Below are 17,500 nucleotides of genomic sequence, written 5' to 3' on the forward strand. Positions count from 1 at the left end.
GAATGAGCTGAATGATTATCTGAAAGAAAAAGAACCGGACATAATGGGAATTGTAGAAACAAAATTAAAAGGTCCACTACCACCCAACAGTGTAGGACATGATGCATATAATTATTGGATTAGAAACAGAGAGACAAAGCAAGGGGGTGGATTTATGTTCCTGACTAAGAAGGATATTAACGTGAGGTGTGTCACATATGGAAAGAATACAGTAGAGATGATTATGATCGAAGTGGAAGACAGAGATAAGAAGAGCAGAAAGTTTGTGATAAATTATGTGCCTCCGAAAACAGCCTCGTGGGAAGAGAGTGAACATAAAAGTATGTTAGAGGACACAAAGATAACATTAAATAAGATAATGGAAGATGGAGGAAGAATAGTTATGATGGGCGACTATAATTGCAAAGAAATCTGCTGGGAAGAGATGACAGTAAAGGGTGGAGACGGCTCATGGGGAAACGCTCTACTTGAGATGATTACTGACAATAAAATGACACAGTGGATACAGGAGAACACTAGGTATAGAAATGAGGAAGAACCATCGAGACTAGACCTAATAATTACATCTGAACCTAGAATAGTGGACAAGATTGAATATAAAACACCAATAAGTAAAAGTGACCACATATTGATTGAACTGGAACTAAATGAAGAAAAATACATGAAAAGAAATGAACAATATAGAAAAGGAAGAATGATGTATGAAAAAACAAATTTTGATAAAATAAGAGAATTCTTTCAAAAAGAAAACTGGGAAGAAATATACAAAGAAGAAACAACAGTGGAAGAGAAATGGAATATTTTGACAAAAATTTACAAAAAAGGAGTGGAAAAGTATGTCCCAAGACAAAAACAAGAAAAAGAATATGTAAAATGCTGGTACAATAGAAGTTGTAGGGAGTTAAAAGACAAAACAAAAAAGACAAAGCTTGGACCAGATGGAAAAAAGACAGAAGGTCTGAAAAATGGAAAATATATACCTGTTATAGAAATGAATATGTACAAGCATGCAGAGAGGAAAAGAGAAAATATGAAAAAGATGTCATAGAAAAGTGTAAAGATCAACCAAAACTATTTTACAGATTTGTAAACAACAAATTGAAAAACAAACAAGACTTGGAGAAATTAAGACAAGGAGTTGAATACACAGAGGAAATTGAAATGGCGAAAATTATGAACAAACATTTTAAATCAGTGTTTACAAGGGAGAACATACAACCTGAAGAGATCGAATGGAAAGAGAAAGTCCCTCCCATGAAAGAAATATAAGTAACAAAGAACGAAATATGGAAACACTTGAGTAATCTTGATGTCAGAAAATCGCATGGACCAGATGAAATAGCAAACTGGATTTTGAAAGAATGCAGGAATGAACTGGCAGACAAAATACATAGCATAATAAATAGGTCCTTGAAAGAAGGAAAAGTTCCAGAAGATTGGAAAAAAGCAAATATAGTACCCATATATAAAGGAGGAAATAAAGAAGACCCTAACAACTATAGACCAGTCTCCCTAACAAGTACAATAGAAAAAATGTGTGAAAGAATTGTCAAAAGTAGATGGGTAAAATATTTAGAAAAAAACAACATGTCAAATCCAAGGCAATTTGGATTCAGACAAGGACGATCATGCGTCACCAATTTAATATGTTTCTATTCAAGGCTAATAGATATAATACAAGAAAGAGATGGATGGGCTGATTGTGCATTTCTAGACCTAAAAAAAGCTTTTGACAAAGTACCACATAAGAAGTTGCTTAAGAAATTAAAAACTGAAGGAGGAATACAGGGCAAACTGCTTAATTGGATGGAAGATTTTTTGCAAGAAAGGAAAATGAGAGTAGTGATAAGAGACAAACACTCAAAATGGGATGAAGTAATAAGCGGGAACAGTTCTGGCCCCAATAATGTTTGCTATATATATTAATGATATGGATGAAGGAATTGAAAGCTATATGAGCTTCTTTGCAGATGATGCAAAACTTCTGAAAAGAGTGAACACGGAAGAAGATTGTGAATCACTACAGAGTGATATAATTAAAGTACAGGAATGGAGTAGGAAGTGGGAGATGGAGTTCAATACAAAAAAGTGTAGTATAATGGAATTTGGAAAAAGCAAAAACAGAATAACAAGAGCATATAAATTGGGAGAAGAAGGAATAAAAAAAGTAGAAAATGAGAAGGACCTGGGAGTCATTGTTATGAATAATATGTCACCTGAGAAACATATAAATAAGATTTTTGGAGAAACCTATAATTTAATAAGAACAATCAAAGTTGCATTTACATACCTGGATGAAGAAATGGTGAAAATCCTAATCACCCTGATAAGACCAAGATTGGAATATGCAGCAACGATATGGTCACCAAGTACAAAAAAATGTATAAAAAAAACTTGAAAGAATACAAAGAGCAATTACAAAATTGGCACCAACACTCTCAAAACTATCATATGAAGAGAGACTGGCAAAACTTGAACTACAGACACTAGAGCAAAGAAGAGAGAGAGGAGATTTGATAGCTATTTACAGAATCATGAATCTCATAAAATGGGATGATAGAAATACAAGAGGACACGGAAAGAAAATAAAAAAAGACAGCTATAGAAGAGATCTGAAAAAGAACAGCTTTCCTCACAGAGTAATAGACAGTTGGAACAAGTTAGATGAGAAAGTGGTGTGTGTAAAAACAATACATGAATTTAAAAATAGTTTAGATAAAATGAGATATGAAGACGGGACACCACGAGCATAGCTCCCCTTCACGTAAAATACAACTAGGTAAATACAACTAGGTAAATACACACACACACGCACCAACTACGCACATACAAAGAGAGAGAAATGAGAAAAGAAAGAGAAAAAAGAGAAAGAAATAAAGAAAGCGAAAGAGAGAGAGAGAGAGAGAGAGAGAGAGAGAGAGAGAGAGAGAGAGAGAGAGAGAGAGAGAGAGAGAGAGAGAGAGAGAGAGAGAGAGAGAGAGAGAGAGAGAGAGAGAGAGAGAGAGAGAGAGAGAGAGAGAGAGAGAGAGAGAGAGAGGAGAGAGAGAGAGAGAGAGAGAAAGAGAGAGAGAAAGAGAGAGAGAGAGAAAAAGAGAGAGAGAGATGGGAGAGAGAGACAGAGAGTGAGAGAGACAGAGAGAGAGAGAGAGAGAGAGAGAGGAGAGAGAGAGAGAGGAGAGAGAGAGAGAGAGAGAGAGGCGAGAGAGAGAGGAGAGAGAGAGAGGAGAGGAGAGAGAGAGAGAGAGAGAGAGAGAGAGAGAGAGAGAGAGAGAGAGAGAGAGAGAGAGAGAGAGAGAGAGAGAGAGAGTAGGAGATACCAATCTTTAAGAAACAAACGTTACCGCCCCAAACAAACGACTTTGAAACCATATTTCATATTCGTTTGGACACTTACCAAGACCATTCACAATCGTTCAAACGAGACCTTACGACTGTGAAAACGAATCAGTGTCTCATCCCAAAATATGTGTGTGTGTGTGTATGTGTGTGTGTGTGTGTGTGTGTGTGTGTGTGTGTGTGTGTGTGTGTGTGTGTGTGTGTGTGTGTGTGTGTGTGTGTGTGGTGTGTGGTGTGTGGTGTGTGTGTTTGTGCGTGTATGGTTGTGTGTGTGCTTGTTTGTGTGTGCGCGTGTGTGTGCGTGTGTGTGTGCGTGTGTATGTGTGCTGTGTGTGCGTGTGTGTGTGCTGTGTGTGTGTGCTGTGTGTGTGTGCTGTGTGTGTGTGTGTGTGTGTGTGTGTGTGTGTGTGTGTGTGTGTGTGTGTGTGTGTGTGTGTGTGTGTGTGTGTGTGTGTGTGTGTGTGTGTGTGTGTGTGTGTGTGTGTGTGTGTGTGTGTGCGCGAGCGCGCTTCTGTGTTCGTGTTTTGACTGAATCCTGCCAACGAGGCAAAATCTGGCATCGACTATCGGGTAACAATAACAAAATGTCGCAAGCTGACACATCTAGTCACGTTTAGGCAGCGCACCATAATTAGGTGTGCTGTGCTTTGCTAAAGTGTTGCTTTTTTCTACCTGACGATTTGTCTTCTTTGGAGTGGTGGGGGGGGGGAGGGGAGGGGTACCACAGGGTTGAATGAAATGGCTTGACTGCGGCCAGGGGGTTAGTTCTCTTTGTAAGCTCTTAGTCAATTCGGGACGTGGTTAATCATGATTATGTTTACGCTTTGCTAACTCGTTTGAAGACACCACAACATATTATGGGAGAAGGAACAGTAGCATGACCTCAAGAGGTTGTTAGTCCTTTTTCTTTGTAAATCCAAGGTCATGACCAAATAATAAAAAAGGATACAACAATAACGACAGTTCTATCATGTGTTTGGAAACGCGTCTTTGCTTTGGAAAGCATTGTCATGATGTAAACAAAGGATTACAAAGGATTACAAAGGCGGAGCATGCCGACAGGAGACCTTTTGATCCATATCTAGGTCGGATGCGAAAAAAAAATCATATTAATAATAAAACAATAAATAAAAACTATAATAATGTAAATAACAAATAAAATACATAAATAAATGCATAGGTATAGTTAAATAATAAACAAACAGGTAAATAGTAAATAATAATAAATTGACATATGACTAATAATAAATGAAAATCAGACAGACAAATGATAACAAAACAAAAACAAATAATATAAGATATATTATAATCATTACAGCATCTTACTTAGGTATTTATCTAACTGATTCTTAAAGCTTCGAACTGAACTACATTGCACTACCTGTGCAGGAAGTTTATTCCATTCATTTACTACACGGTTGGCAAAGTTGTTTCTACCTACTTCCAAATTGAATCTATTTCCGGACAGTTTGAGACCATTGTTTCTTGTCTGATTCTCATTCAATGTGAAAATTTTGTCACTTTTGATGTTGTCAATTCCCTTTAAAATCTTAAAGACCTGTATCAAGTCACCTCTGAGTCTACGCTTTTTTAGGGAAAACAGATTCATGTGTTTTAGTCGATTTTCGTATGATTTATTTTTGATATTTGGAATCAGTTTTGTGGCTCGCCGTTGTACTTTTTCCAGTCTGTCAATGTCTTTATCACTAACTCACTATTCGACTTTAGAAAGATTATGTATCAGCTACTTATTTATCTTATTTATTTTTTATTCATCTCTCAAGATATCATCAATCACGGAGAGCTTGAAGACCTCGCTGATGCAGTTGAGGAAGGAGAGTGACCCTCAAAGTAAAACGAGTTCAGATCAGCGCCCCTCCCCCACAACTCCTCCCCCTCCCCCCAACCAGGATAGGTTGAAAAAAAACAACAATAAAGGAATGTACAGAGGAGAAAGGTTTAGTTAACTAGAAGTGTGTCCGACTCCCTTCTCCAACACAGGGAAAGATACAAATTCTCTCTCTCTCTCTCTCTCTCTCTCTCTCTCTCTCTCTCTCTCACACACACACACACACACACACACACACACACACACACACACACACACACACACACACACACACATACACACACACGCACGCACATACAAACACACACATGTATATACACAAAATAAAGAACTTATGCACACATACATGTATAATACATACACATCCATAACATACACACATATACATCCATACATATATATACATCCATAAATATACTTGTATACACACAAACACATGACTGTGCGAATTTACAACGAAAAGCAGCCACCCGACGGGGCTAGAAGAATGACTGTTGTCATTTCACGTCACCTCGCCGTCGATTTGACACGATCGCCATACACGGGTTTACCACCAATCTCTTGCGGAGTGCAACTGCTGAGCAAACTACACCCAAGGTCAGCACAAGGACTGCTAAAACATACACACACAAACACACACACATTCACACAAAACTTCCCTACCCACGAACAAACAACCTACGACCTTATCATCACTGATATGGCCCCGATCTCCCCCCACCTGCCGCAGCACACACATCAAAATTCTGTGGACACCGTCACCTAGCACCCCCTTCCACAGTATTTACTCAAATCAGACTAGTCCTAAAATTAACACAATTTGTGAGTTGTCAGTGTATCTCTGTATCGCTGGAAACTTAATAAATCTATTATCATTATTACCATTATCATCACACACACACACACACACACACACACACACACACACACACACACACACACACACACACACACACACTTGTTACCCTCGAGCGGATCCCTGGACCAATTCTGTTAGACGCAGAAGGAGGCCTCGACGAACTTACTGTCGTGGCTGGCGTCGTCAACGATGACGATGTCCTGCAGAAGCTCCTGAGGCGTTCGGTTCAGGATGCTGGGGCGTTGCACCAAAGGACCCCCGGCCAGAGGAAAAAAATCAAATTAGAAAGAAAACAAAGTATGTATATCTATAAATTGATATATGTTCGTTTCATGACTGAATATTGCATTATCATTGAAAAATATATATTTACTAGCTTTGAAAAAAACAATGAAAATGGGTGCACAATTTTTATCTCATCATCTTTCTGAAGAAAAGCGTTGAGGAAGTCTTCAAGAGACAACTGAAAACCAACTTAACTTCGTTAGTTATGACGTCATAGTGATTCACTCACCTGACGACGGTGCGCAGGAGGGCTGACCGAGCTTCGTTGTGGAACGTCAGGACCACTGACACCGTCGGCAGGACCTGCGGGGGCGGCAGAGTCTGGTCGCACCTGCGGAAGGTCAGGTCAGCTCAAGAGAGGTCAGCAATTTTGGGTAAGGACTCTCCGAAATTCGGAAAAATCTATTCATGTTCGGAACGGAAACGTCTTTCGAATGCGAGTGCTTCTGCTGTACAGAATGGATATTGGGACGTTTAGTTCCAAATATTGGAAATGTTTAAAGATTCCTATCTCGACGCATTGGTCTTAAACCGCCACAACTGTTCCCCTATTTAAGATCCTTTTCAGTCTCCTATGCCTACTTATGTAGTTAGTGTCATCCGTGTACGAGAAACTGAGGACCTGGTTGTGTGGGAAAGCCGGTTCTAGAAAGTCGCTCATGTTTGGGTTGTACAGAGTTGGCGCAAGGACAAAGCCTTGTGAGGGGACAGGCAGCCCGTCACTTTATTCTCAGTGTCCTGTCGTCCAGGTAGTTGCGGAGCAACCGTGCGAATGTCAGGGCAAAGTCGAAGTAGAGATACAATAGGCACTTTAATACTGTTGTGTCAGACAGTGTCATATGCCTTCTCCACATCCATAATGGCTTTCCCAGGGCGATCGTGTGGCGGCTTTTGGACCCACTGTGTGATCAGTGAAATGACGTCTTTGGCAACCGCGCCCCGGTAGGAAACCAAACTGACATTGTACAACAATGATTCTCCACCTGTTGGCCATGGGGATGGGGGCCCAAGGGAGCCATGACAAGAATTTAATGGGGGTTATGGCCTGCTGTTACAAATTATACATTTCTGTGTGATAAGAGCAATCTGAATACAAAAAACAAATCCATCACTGACCTGGCAGAAGAAATACAAGATGATTATGATTGTCAACACTTTCTTATTATCATTATCATTGTTTAATTTTATCTATTGATCTACTCATTTATTTGAATAGATTTGTGAGAAGAATGAAGGAGATCCACACGAGCGTTGAGAATTCATGAAAAAGGGGGGGAACGGAGTGAAAAAGATTCAGAATCACTGTTCTACAAGAATGGAGCTCTTCTTTGGGTAACAGGTCAGACAGCGTCGGAGGAGGACATGCTCAACGACCTTACCAAAATACTCTATCAAAGATGCAAGGAAACAGGACAAGAGGATCAGAAGTGGGTTTCTGGGACTTAATGATGAGCTGTCTAGAGTGAATACAAGACACTGTAGCATAATGTAGGTTACAAGATCATATGAAACACTATCCTTGAGAACCTGAGGTCTAAGGAAACAGGACAAGAGGAGCAGAAGTGGGTGTCTGAAGCTTGATTTGTCTAGTCTAGAGTGAGTGAGTATAAGACACTGTAGCATAATACAGGTTGCAAGACTACGTGAAACACTACCCACGATAACGTGGGGGTCGACCTTGGCAACCGACCTGGGGTCTCTGGTGTCCGGGAGGGCCCGGTTGGGAGTGAGAGCGTTCGAGGCCCGGACGTTGAAGGCGTGGAGGGCGTGCGGCTGGTCCTCCCGGTCCCTCACCTCGCCTCCTGAGAGGTAGGGCGTGGCGAAGGCCTCCAGGAGCTCCTGGGGCATCTCTCCGTTCTTCCCCCACGTCGCGGACACCTGCGGAAAGGAAGGAAGAGGTACCTTAGTCGGGGCTGCTGAGTCTCGGGCTCTCTTTGTTCTCTGCGCATGCGCATCTCGGTGCGGTGTATGCATGATTTCGACTCAAACCTACCGTGAAATGGGTTGACCACTGCATGGAAACTCAACGAATGAATCACTGATCAAGTTTAATCCGTAGCAAGAGAGAAAACAAAGAGGAAAGAGAAAAAGAAAAAAATAGTAGCAAAAGAAGATGAAGACGGAAAAGAAAAAGAAGAGAAAGAGAAAAATGAAGAGGAAAAGAAAAAGAAGAAGATGAAGTGGAAGAGAAAAAGAAGAAGATGAAGAAGAAAAAGAAAAAGAGGAAGGTGAAGAAAAAACGAAAGAGGAAAATGAAGAGAAAAAGAAGAGGAAGAGGAAGATGAAAAGAAAAAGAAGAGGAAGAAGAGGAAGAGGAAGAAGAGGACGGAGAGGAAGAGGAAGAATAAGAGGAGGAAGAGGAAGAAGAGGAAGAATCAGAGGCTCCGGAAGAAGAGGAAGAATAAGAGGCTCCAGAAGAAGAAGAAGAGGCTCCAGAAGAAGAGGAAGAATAATAAGAGGCTCCAGAAGAAGAGGATGAATAATAAGAGGTTCCACAAGAAGAGGAAGAATAATATGAGGCTCCAGAAGAAGAGCAACAACAAGAGGCTCCAGAAGAAGAGCAACAACAAGAGGCTCCAGAAGATGAGCAACAACAAGAAGCTCCAGAAGAAGAACAACAACAACAAAAAGCTCCAGAAAAAGAAGAGGAAGAATGAGAGGCTAAAAAAAAAAAGAATAAGAAGCTCCAGAAGAGGCTCCAGAAGAAGAGGAAGAATAATAAGAGGCTCCAGAAGAAGAGGAAGAAGAAGAAGAGGCTCCAGAAAAAGAAGAGGAAGAATAAGAGACACCAGAAGAAGAGAAAGAACAAGAGGCTCCATAAAAAGAAGAAAAAGAAGAAAAAGAAAAAAAAATAAGAATAAAAAGAAGAAAAATAAAAAGAAAAGAAAAATATGAAAAAAAAGAATCAAAAGAATAAAAAAGAATAAAAAGAATAATAAAAAGAATAAAAAGAAGAATAAAAAATAATAATAATTATAATAATAATAATTATAATAATAATAATTATAATAATAATAATAGTAATAATAATAAAAAGAAGAATAAAAAAGAACAAGAATAAGAAGAATAAGGAATAAGAAGAAAAGAATAATAAGAAGAAGAATAAGAAAAATAAGAAAAATAAGCATTTAAAGCTAAAAGCATAAACAAGTAGTGCCATCTACAGCAAACCTCGCTCGACAGGAGCTATGTCGGTGCAGCTTGATACTGATCTGCGCTACAATGGGAAAGGTCCCGTGATGGCATGATGTGCAACTTCCTGTGTGCCGACAAATACCAAACATCGCCCGCCATGCAACCGTTACCGAGCTATGCCCCCTCACCCGCATCATCGCAATACGTGTGACCTTGAAAATAACCTTCCAGTGACCTCGTTCTTTTGAATGGGTTGTGTCATTTGAGCAATCGCTTTTGCCGTAACGTTCCTTGAAAAGTAAAAAAGGTCGAACATAACCAATACCTCCCTCAGACTCCGTCCTCCGGACCAGGTAATGAACAAATCGATGAGTCTTCGGCGCTGATCATTGCAATCAACGGCATTAAACACACATTGCTGCACCGATCAAACACGAGGCAGCGAGACCCTAAAGATGACGACGACGACCACCACCACCAAGTCCCTCAAACTCTGTTTAACTCCATCCTCCATGTATGGTACCCCCATACCTAGGCATGACTCTTCCTTGGCCCCCTAGAGAGACTACTTCAACACTAGATAAAAATCCTTCAACAAAGATAACAATAATAAATAATAATCAGAAACAACAGATCATGATATATTATATAAAACTATATATAATGAATAGAAATAATAAATGATGATAAATCATACAAGATGAATAAATGATAATGAATAAAATCCCTTTATCCACTCACTTCTACTTGTTTTTGTTTCTTGGTCCCACTTGTGAAAGTCTATGGGAACCCCAAGGTAGTCTATGGCCCAGAAACGGAGAACCTCTGCATGAACTGGACCTCTGTGAAAGGATTTTTCTCGAGTCTACTCTAAAGTAATAGGGATGTGTCCGCTCGTAGTTCCATCAATGGGGTCAAGAAAGTGGCTTGCTGTCCTTACAGCCATGGGGATAGTTAAAGCTACCCTCCACAAGGAGGGGGAAAATTCTGAAGCTCCAAGAACAGTCTCCTCATTTTGGGGGCCCGTTCGACCAAGAAGAACAGCGTTACCAGACTCGAACCTGACTGAATTTTTCTGCTGATATCAATTTGTATTCAATTAATGTTGTGAGGCACGCGGAGGAACACGGCACGCTTCGGCCGTGCAGTTCCTGTACTAGGTAGGGCCTCGTGGGAAACAGATGTTACTTGCGGTCACTCTAACCTATGGTACCCTTGAGGACGGTCCTAGGACTAGGGACGAAACGTCGGGTAATAAACCTCACTCACTGAGTCTGATGTTTAAGTTTCTTTTACTCACTAACTCACTTACTCACTCACTCACACACACACACACACACACACACACACACACACACACACACACACACACGAAAGACTACTTACTAAATTAGCTTTGCATGGAATAAGTGGTAGCCTATTAGGTTGGACTAGTAATTGGTTGAATGATCGAAAACAGAGAGTTGTTTTAAATGGAAAAACTTCTGGATGGAAAAGTGTTGCAAGTGGAGTTCCTCAGGGTTCCGTTCTTGGGCCACTTCCATTCATAGTATATATAAATGATATAGACCATGGACTAAAATCTACTGTTTCCAAATTTGCTGATGATACAAAACTGTGCGGAGTGGCAAATGATCACTCAAACCAATTAGATATTCAAGAAGATTTAGATCAATTACAGCAATGGTCTGAAAAGTGGCTAATGAAATTTAACACAAGTAAATGCAAGGTAATGCACATAGGTAAAAATAACAGTAAGTACGATTACAAGTTATTTGGAAATTCGTTAACAAAAGTGGATAGTGAAAAAGATCTCGGCGTAATTATCAGTAACGACCTCAAATCATCCAAGCAGTGTATTTCAGCCTCTGAGAAAGCAAATAAGATTCTAGGACTGATTGCGCGATCTTTTGATTTCAAAAGTCCATCACTCATTAACAAGCTATATAAATCGTTAGTTCGTCCACATTTGGAATATGCTGTTTCCGTATGGTCACCGAATCTCATTAAAGACATTGACAGATTGGAAAGAGTACAACGGCGAGCCACAAAACTGATTCCAAATATCAAAAATAAATCATACGAAAATCGACTAAAACATATGAATCTGTTTTCCCTAAAAAAGCGTAGACTCAGAGGTGACTTGATACCGATCTTTAAAATTCTAAAGGGAATTGACAACATCAAAAGTGACAAAATTTTTACATTGAATGAGAATCAGACAAGAAACAATGGTCTTAAACTCTCCGGAAATAGATTCAATTTGGAAGTAGGTAGAAACAACTTTGCCAACCGTGTAGTTAATGAATGGAATAAGCTTCCTGCACAGGTAGTGCAATGTAGTTCAGTTCGAAGCTTTAAGAATCATTTAGATAAATACCTAAGTAAGATGCTGTAATGATTATAATTTATCTTATATTATTTGTTTTTGTTTTGTTTTCATTTGTCTGTCTGATTTTTATTTATTATTAGTTATATGTCAATTTATTATTATTTACTATTTACCTGTTTGTTTATTATTTAACTATACCTATGCATTTATTTATGTATTTTATTTATTAACATTATCATAGTTTTTATTTATTATTTTATTATTAATATGATTTTTTTTCGCATCCGACCTAGATATGTATCAAAAGGTCTCCTGTCGGCATGCTCCGCCTTTGTAATCCTTTGTAACACACACACACACACACACACACACACTCAAAATCCATTCACATTCTTGTTACTTATTTCTAACTTGTACCACATTAGCACGTTTCCAGGACTGTCCAGTCATCAACTCTGAGTTGCATTTCACCGCTTCACTACGGAGTGGGAAGCGGTTTCTCCAGGATAAATGAAATCACTTGGTGGTAGCCAGAACAAACGGCCAAAGTAACTAAACAAACAAAAAGTCATAACGAGCTTCGGGAACCCTCGTCGGGCCTGACGAATGATTTGATGTATCGATCTTCACCAGCGCACTTGTGAACAAAGAGAGCGAAACAATCAGTGCTTAATATCTAAATTTCACGAGAATGCTGAGCACAACCGAGAGACAAGTCATATATAAATATCCCGTGGTGGTTGATTAAAGCAGCCCAAGGCCGGGTATCGACGTGTCTCTTTGATACGTGGGTCTGCACCAGGCATTCCCAACCCATCTGAACACATACCCCATTCTTATGCATTGCTGTTCTAAGACTCCACTTCAACGCTGAATAGAATCGTCAGGGTTGTGCCCTCTTTGTGAAAACTGTCCCTCACTCCCCCTCCACCATAGACCCCTAGAATGTCCATGAGCCACAACATGAGAACCACTGGATTATCATAAAACTACTTTATCTCTTCAGTTAAGGGTCCAATTTTTGATCTACATTCCTTAATATATATGTAATTCATAACACAGCATATAACATACAATATATAACGTAAGCATATAACATTAACATATATAGAATAGAATATATATTTATTGAAAGCATACAATAAGGAGCGCGTCGCTTCACTCTCACGCAGTTGCCACGTTCCACGGTTGCTACGAGCAAGCTCCCATGCAGTCACTCTTCTCATCTAAAACGATTCTTAGTAGGAGTGGTCGACGTGCTCCGAGCTAGGGCTGTCTCTTGTGGGGATAACCCTGTGAGAGGGATCAATATCGGGGAAGCGTGCCACGTGCCCATATTGCAGGAGTTGGCGCTCACGAATTATTCTGGTAGCAAGCTCGAGTCTCATAGAGTAGTCGCTGATTTGATATGGTTATTCCAGCGATACCCCATGATTCTCCGAAGGCACTTGATACCAAAGACGTCGAGATGCCTCTTCAAGTCTGCATGCAATGACTGGGTCTCAAAGCCATGCAGCAGCAGCAGCAGCAATACAGGGAGGAGCACAAGCGAACCGAGGGTCTGAATCTTCGTCCTCCTGCATAAATATCTACAACGCCATATAATACTCTGGCTACGTGAGTCATGGGCAACGCTAATCATTCAAAAGATATCCACTACTGTTATATACCACACTACCAAGGTATGAGAAGCTGTCCGAGATCCAAGACCTCAGTGTCCTCGCCACATTCATGAACAGACTAAACTTTATCATTCAGCAAATTCCCAGACTAACACACAAAATCTGGACGCCCTCCAACACAGCATCTTTCGGAAATTCACGTTAGAAGGTCTCTCACAGGATCCTCAAGGGTGCCAAGCTATGTGGCCCAGGCATGGCTTACTCGAAGGTTCAAGTCAAGTAGCTCAACCGATTACCCTCTATAAGACAGGAGAGACCACCTCTGAAAAGAGTCGTGTTGCTTGCCCCAGGGGGGCTCCTCAGCGCAATCACAGCACGAAAGCATCACTCAGCAACCAGTGAACCATTACGGAGTTGGAGGACCATTGGCAGGAGAGGAGTTCATCAATCCTTTGGTTTTCTTGTTCTTTTTCCATATGACTGCCCAACCTACCTTCCTCAATTGGTGGGAAACTAATGGAGGAGCCGGTTTAGTCGCCGACAACCGGCTAAGCGGCAGGTGGTAGTGGGCTACGTGGTTCCACTACCACCATTGTATATATGCACGTACTCAAGCGCGCACACACGCATACACAGACGTATACACACACACAAACACATACATATATACACACACACACATACACAAAGAACATCTGCCTCGCGAGACGCTATGGAAGATTACGCCTGACCTTCGCTCGTCGATATCTTGATCTCCTCTGTCGCCCTCAGACAAACAAACAAACAAACGACCAGGGGTGGAGGGAGGAGGAAGGAGGGAGGAAAGAAAAGAGGAGGAAGAGGAAGATGGTCACCTGCACCTGCGAGAGAAAAGTGAGAGCGGAATACCAGTCTATCTACACCCTCCCCTTCACCTGGAAGTGCAACCCAGAGGCTGGCATTCGGTCTCAAGACTGGATCCGAGAAGTCGCTCTCTACCATGGAGGGGAAGTGGGAGAGGAGGAGAGGAGGAAAGGGGCAGGGTAACGGGTCTTATCGTCGCCTGACGCGCGGGTTCACCAGTTATTGATTACATTCGGGTTGATAAGTTTAGTCAGAAAATCTCCGCTGACAGGTGGCACTCCGGACGCGTGCCTCAAGGAGGACATAAGTCTGTCACAGCGTTTCCCGAACTCTGGTCGAATAAATAGGGACTCTACCCCGTCAGTTGTGAAAACGAGGACGAGAGGGAGGAGGAGGAGGAGGAGGAGGAAGAGAAGCAGATGTCACACCAAAACATGCTTTGCTGCGTAATCCTTGTAGTAATCAGATTGTAGGTATTCGGGAAAAGATCCGAAAACAGCTATATAAACTTGTAGAATCAATTGTATATATATATATATATATATATATATATATATATATATATATATATATATATATATATATATATATATATATATATATATATATATATATATATATAACATGTAAACTAGGACAATGGGTGTCTTTGGGTGTCTTCCTGCACTTTCCCTTGACACAGCACTTTTCCCTGACCTATCACCAGCCCTCACGCCCGCACGCCCTCCCACAGCACAGGGTTGACACGTGCCCAGATACCTCGTGGGACTCATGCACGTGATTAGAATGCAGAGAAAAAGGCAGAGAGAGAGAAAGAGAGAGAGAGATGACGTGAGAGAGAGAGAGAGAGAGAGAGAGAGAGAGAGAGAGAGAGAGAGAGGAGAGGAGAGAGGAGAGAGAGAGAGAGAGAGAGAAAGAGAGAGAAAGCACATCTGCAATCCTTGTGGTCATTATGTAGAATAAAAAGAGTAGTTCCTTAACCAATTCCCGGCCACTTCTCTGACCAACTCCAACCCAGTCTTGCGATCCATCCGCAAATTTGGCCAAAGACGGTTCACTTCCCCGTCCACGCCCTCGGGACCCCCCGCCGCTAATGCCGGACAGTGTTAATTATGAGGCTTTTTTACGGGATGATCCACATCGACCGAGATCTTTAGGTTCGAGCAGTCCTCCCACACACAGTTCTTGGTATGTTTCGTTGTAAGATTCGCGTTTTTATATCGGTAGAGAATACGTATGTCTAAGTAGACACGCATCGACACACACACAAACACACATGCGCACGTTTAAAGGATAAGAAATAAATTTCCCCATCAGATCCATTAAGTCCTGAAATAGCAGAGAACTTGATATAGCCCAGGCTAAATCCATGAGCGATTTCGAAGCTATATAGTATATGGTAAGTCAATAGAAAATAAGAAACGGGATCTCACGAATATAACTCCTTCCCTGTATATTAGAATTAGGTAAATGCTATTGAAGGGGCGCGCGCACGCACACACGCACGCGCACGCGCGCACACACACACACACACACACACACACACACACACACACACACACACACACACACACACACACACACACACACACACACACACACACACACACACACACACACACACACACACACACACACACACACACACACACACACACACACACACACACACACACACACACACACACACACACACACACACACACAATGTTGATTCAGGTGCACACAAACTGGCTGTGGCGTATGAGAAGTATTCTGGTCAGCTGGTCCTCCAGCCTTCGCCGCCGCGCCGGCAGGGCCGAGTCGACCTAGGAGCGACGGTCCTTCTGACGATGTCTGACACCGTAGTGTTCCGTGAATGTCATCGTCTGACGTCAACTACAATAAAATCAACAGAAGACGTCGCTGTAGCAAAGTTGGATGGTTAGATAATCGAGATTAGTCTTATACCCCGTTTCCTACCCATTGGGTCATATCGTCCGGCGCTAACCAAAACGATACCTGCAAAGCTCTGCCCTCCCAGACGAAGGTGACACATTTTACAATATTTGTTCTGGTTGACGCCAGACGATTGTATTCATCATTACGTTTGTCACTGTACCTCCATTTTTCCTCCCCCTTTTATGATGAGATATTTTCACGCCCACTTTGGAAAGTTACGGCCCCAAAAAATGGTTCTCTTTTGGCACAGCGCTAATGGCCTGTGACTTCATGAATGGGCTAAGTGATACTTAACTCAAAGACAATGAAAATAAAGAGGGAAATGAACTGTCCTGGCGGAAGTGGAATTGTTCGCACCATTGTTGTTATTATTAATATTATTATTATGGTTACTGTTGTTATCATTACTATCATGGTCCTCATAATTATTATTGTAATTGTCAATGTTACTGTCATGTTTATAATTTTGGGATTGATAGTGTTATTGTTTCGTTATTGTTGTTGAGAGGGGAGAGAGGGGGAGAGAGGGGAGGGGGAGAGAGGGGGAGGAAGAGGGAGAGAGGGGAAGGGGGAGAGAGGGGAGGGGGAGAGAGGGGGAGGGGAGGGGAGAGAGGGGAGAGGGGAGAGGCGAGAAAGGGAGGGGAGAGAGGGGGAGGGGGAGGGGGGAGGGGGAGAGAGAGGGGAGAGAGGGGGAGGGGGTGGAGGGGAGAAAGAGGGGATAGGGGGGAGAAGGGGAGAGAGGGGGAGGGGGAGGGGGAGAGAGGGGAGGGGGAGAGAGGGGGAGAGAGGGGGAGGGGGAGAGAGGGGGAGGGGGAGAGAGGGGAGGGGGAGAGAGAGGGGAGGGGGAGAGAGGGGAGGGGGAGAGGGGGGGAGAGAGGTGGAGGGGAGGTAAGGGGGAGGGGAGGTGGAGGGGAGGTAAGGGGGAGGGGAGGTGGAGGGGGAGGGGAGGGGCGGGGGGGGGAGGGGAGGTGGAGGGGGAGGGGAGGTGGAGGGGGAGGGGGGAGGTGGAGGGGGAGGGGGGAGGGGAGGGGGAGGTGGAGGGGGGAGGGGGAGGGGGAGGGGGTGGAGGGGTGAGGGGGAGGGGGAGAGGGAGAAAGGGGGAGAGGGGGGCAGGGGGGAGACGGGGCAGGGGGGAGAGAGGGGGAGAGGGGAGAGGGGGCAGGGGGAGAGAGGGGGAGAGGGGGCAGGGGGAGAGAGGGGGAGAGGGGGCAGGGGGAGAGAGGGGGAGAGGGGGCAGGGGGAGAGAGGGGAAGAGGGGGAGAGAGGGAGAGGGGGAGAGAGGGGGCAGAGGGGGAGAG

At 42.6% G+C, this 17,500-nt stretch overlaps 1 protein-coding gene across 4 annotated transcripts in view; it reads right to left on the reverse strand.

The window, feature by feature from the left end:
• The window catches only part of LOC143026394 (polypeptide N-acetylgalactosaminyltransferase 14-like), a 295,274-nt gene that overhangs the window by 32,705 nt on the left and 245,069 nt on the right, over nucleotides 1-17,500 (reverse strand). For all 4 annotated transcript variants that reach the window (XM_076186689.1, XM_076186691.1, XM_076186693.1 and 1 more), the window contains 3 exons: nucleotides 8,020-8,207; nucleotides 6,559-6,660; nucleotides 6,211-6,278 (listed from right to left, as the gene is read on the reverse strand). In XM_076186689.1, coding sequence (XP_076042804.1) covers nucleotides 6,211-6,278; nucleotides 6,559-6,660; nucleotides 8,020-8,207 — 358 coding nt within the window. The remainder of the gene's footprint in view (nucleotides 1-6,210; nucleotides 6,279-6,558; nucleotides 6,661-8,019; nucleotides 8,208-17,500) is intronic.

Source organism: Oratosquilla oratoria, chromosome 6 (assembly GCF_046742065.1).
Source record: "Oratosquilla oratoria isolate Oo_2021 chromosome 6, ASM4674206v1, whole genome shotgun sequence".
Classification (NCBI taxonomy): domain Eukaryota; kingdom Metazoa; phylum Arthropoda; class Malacostraca; order Stomatopoda; family Squillidae; genus Oratosquilla; species Oratosquilla oratoria.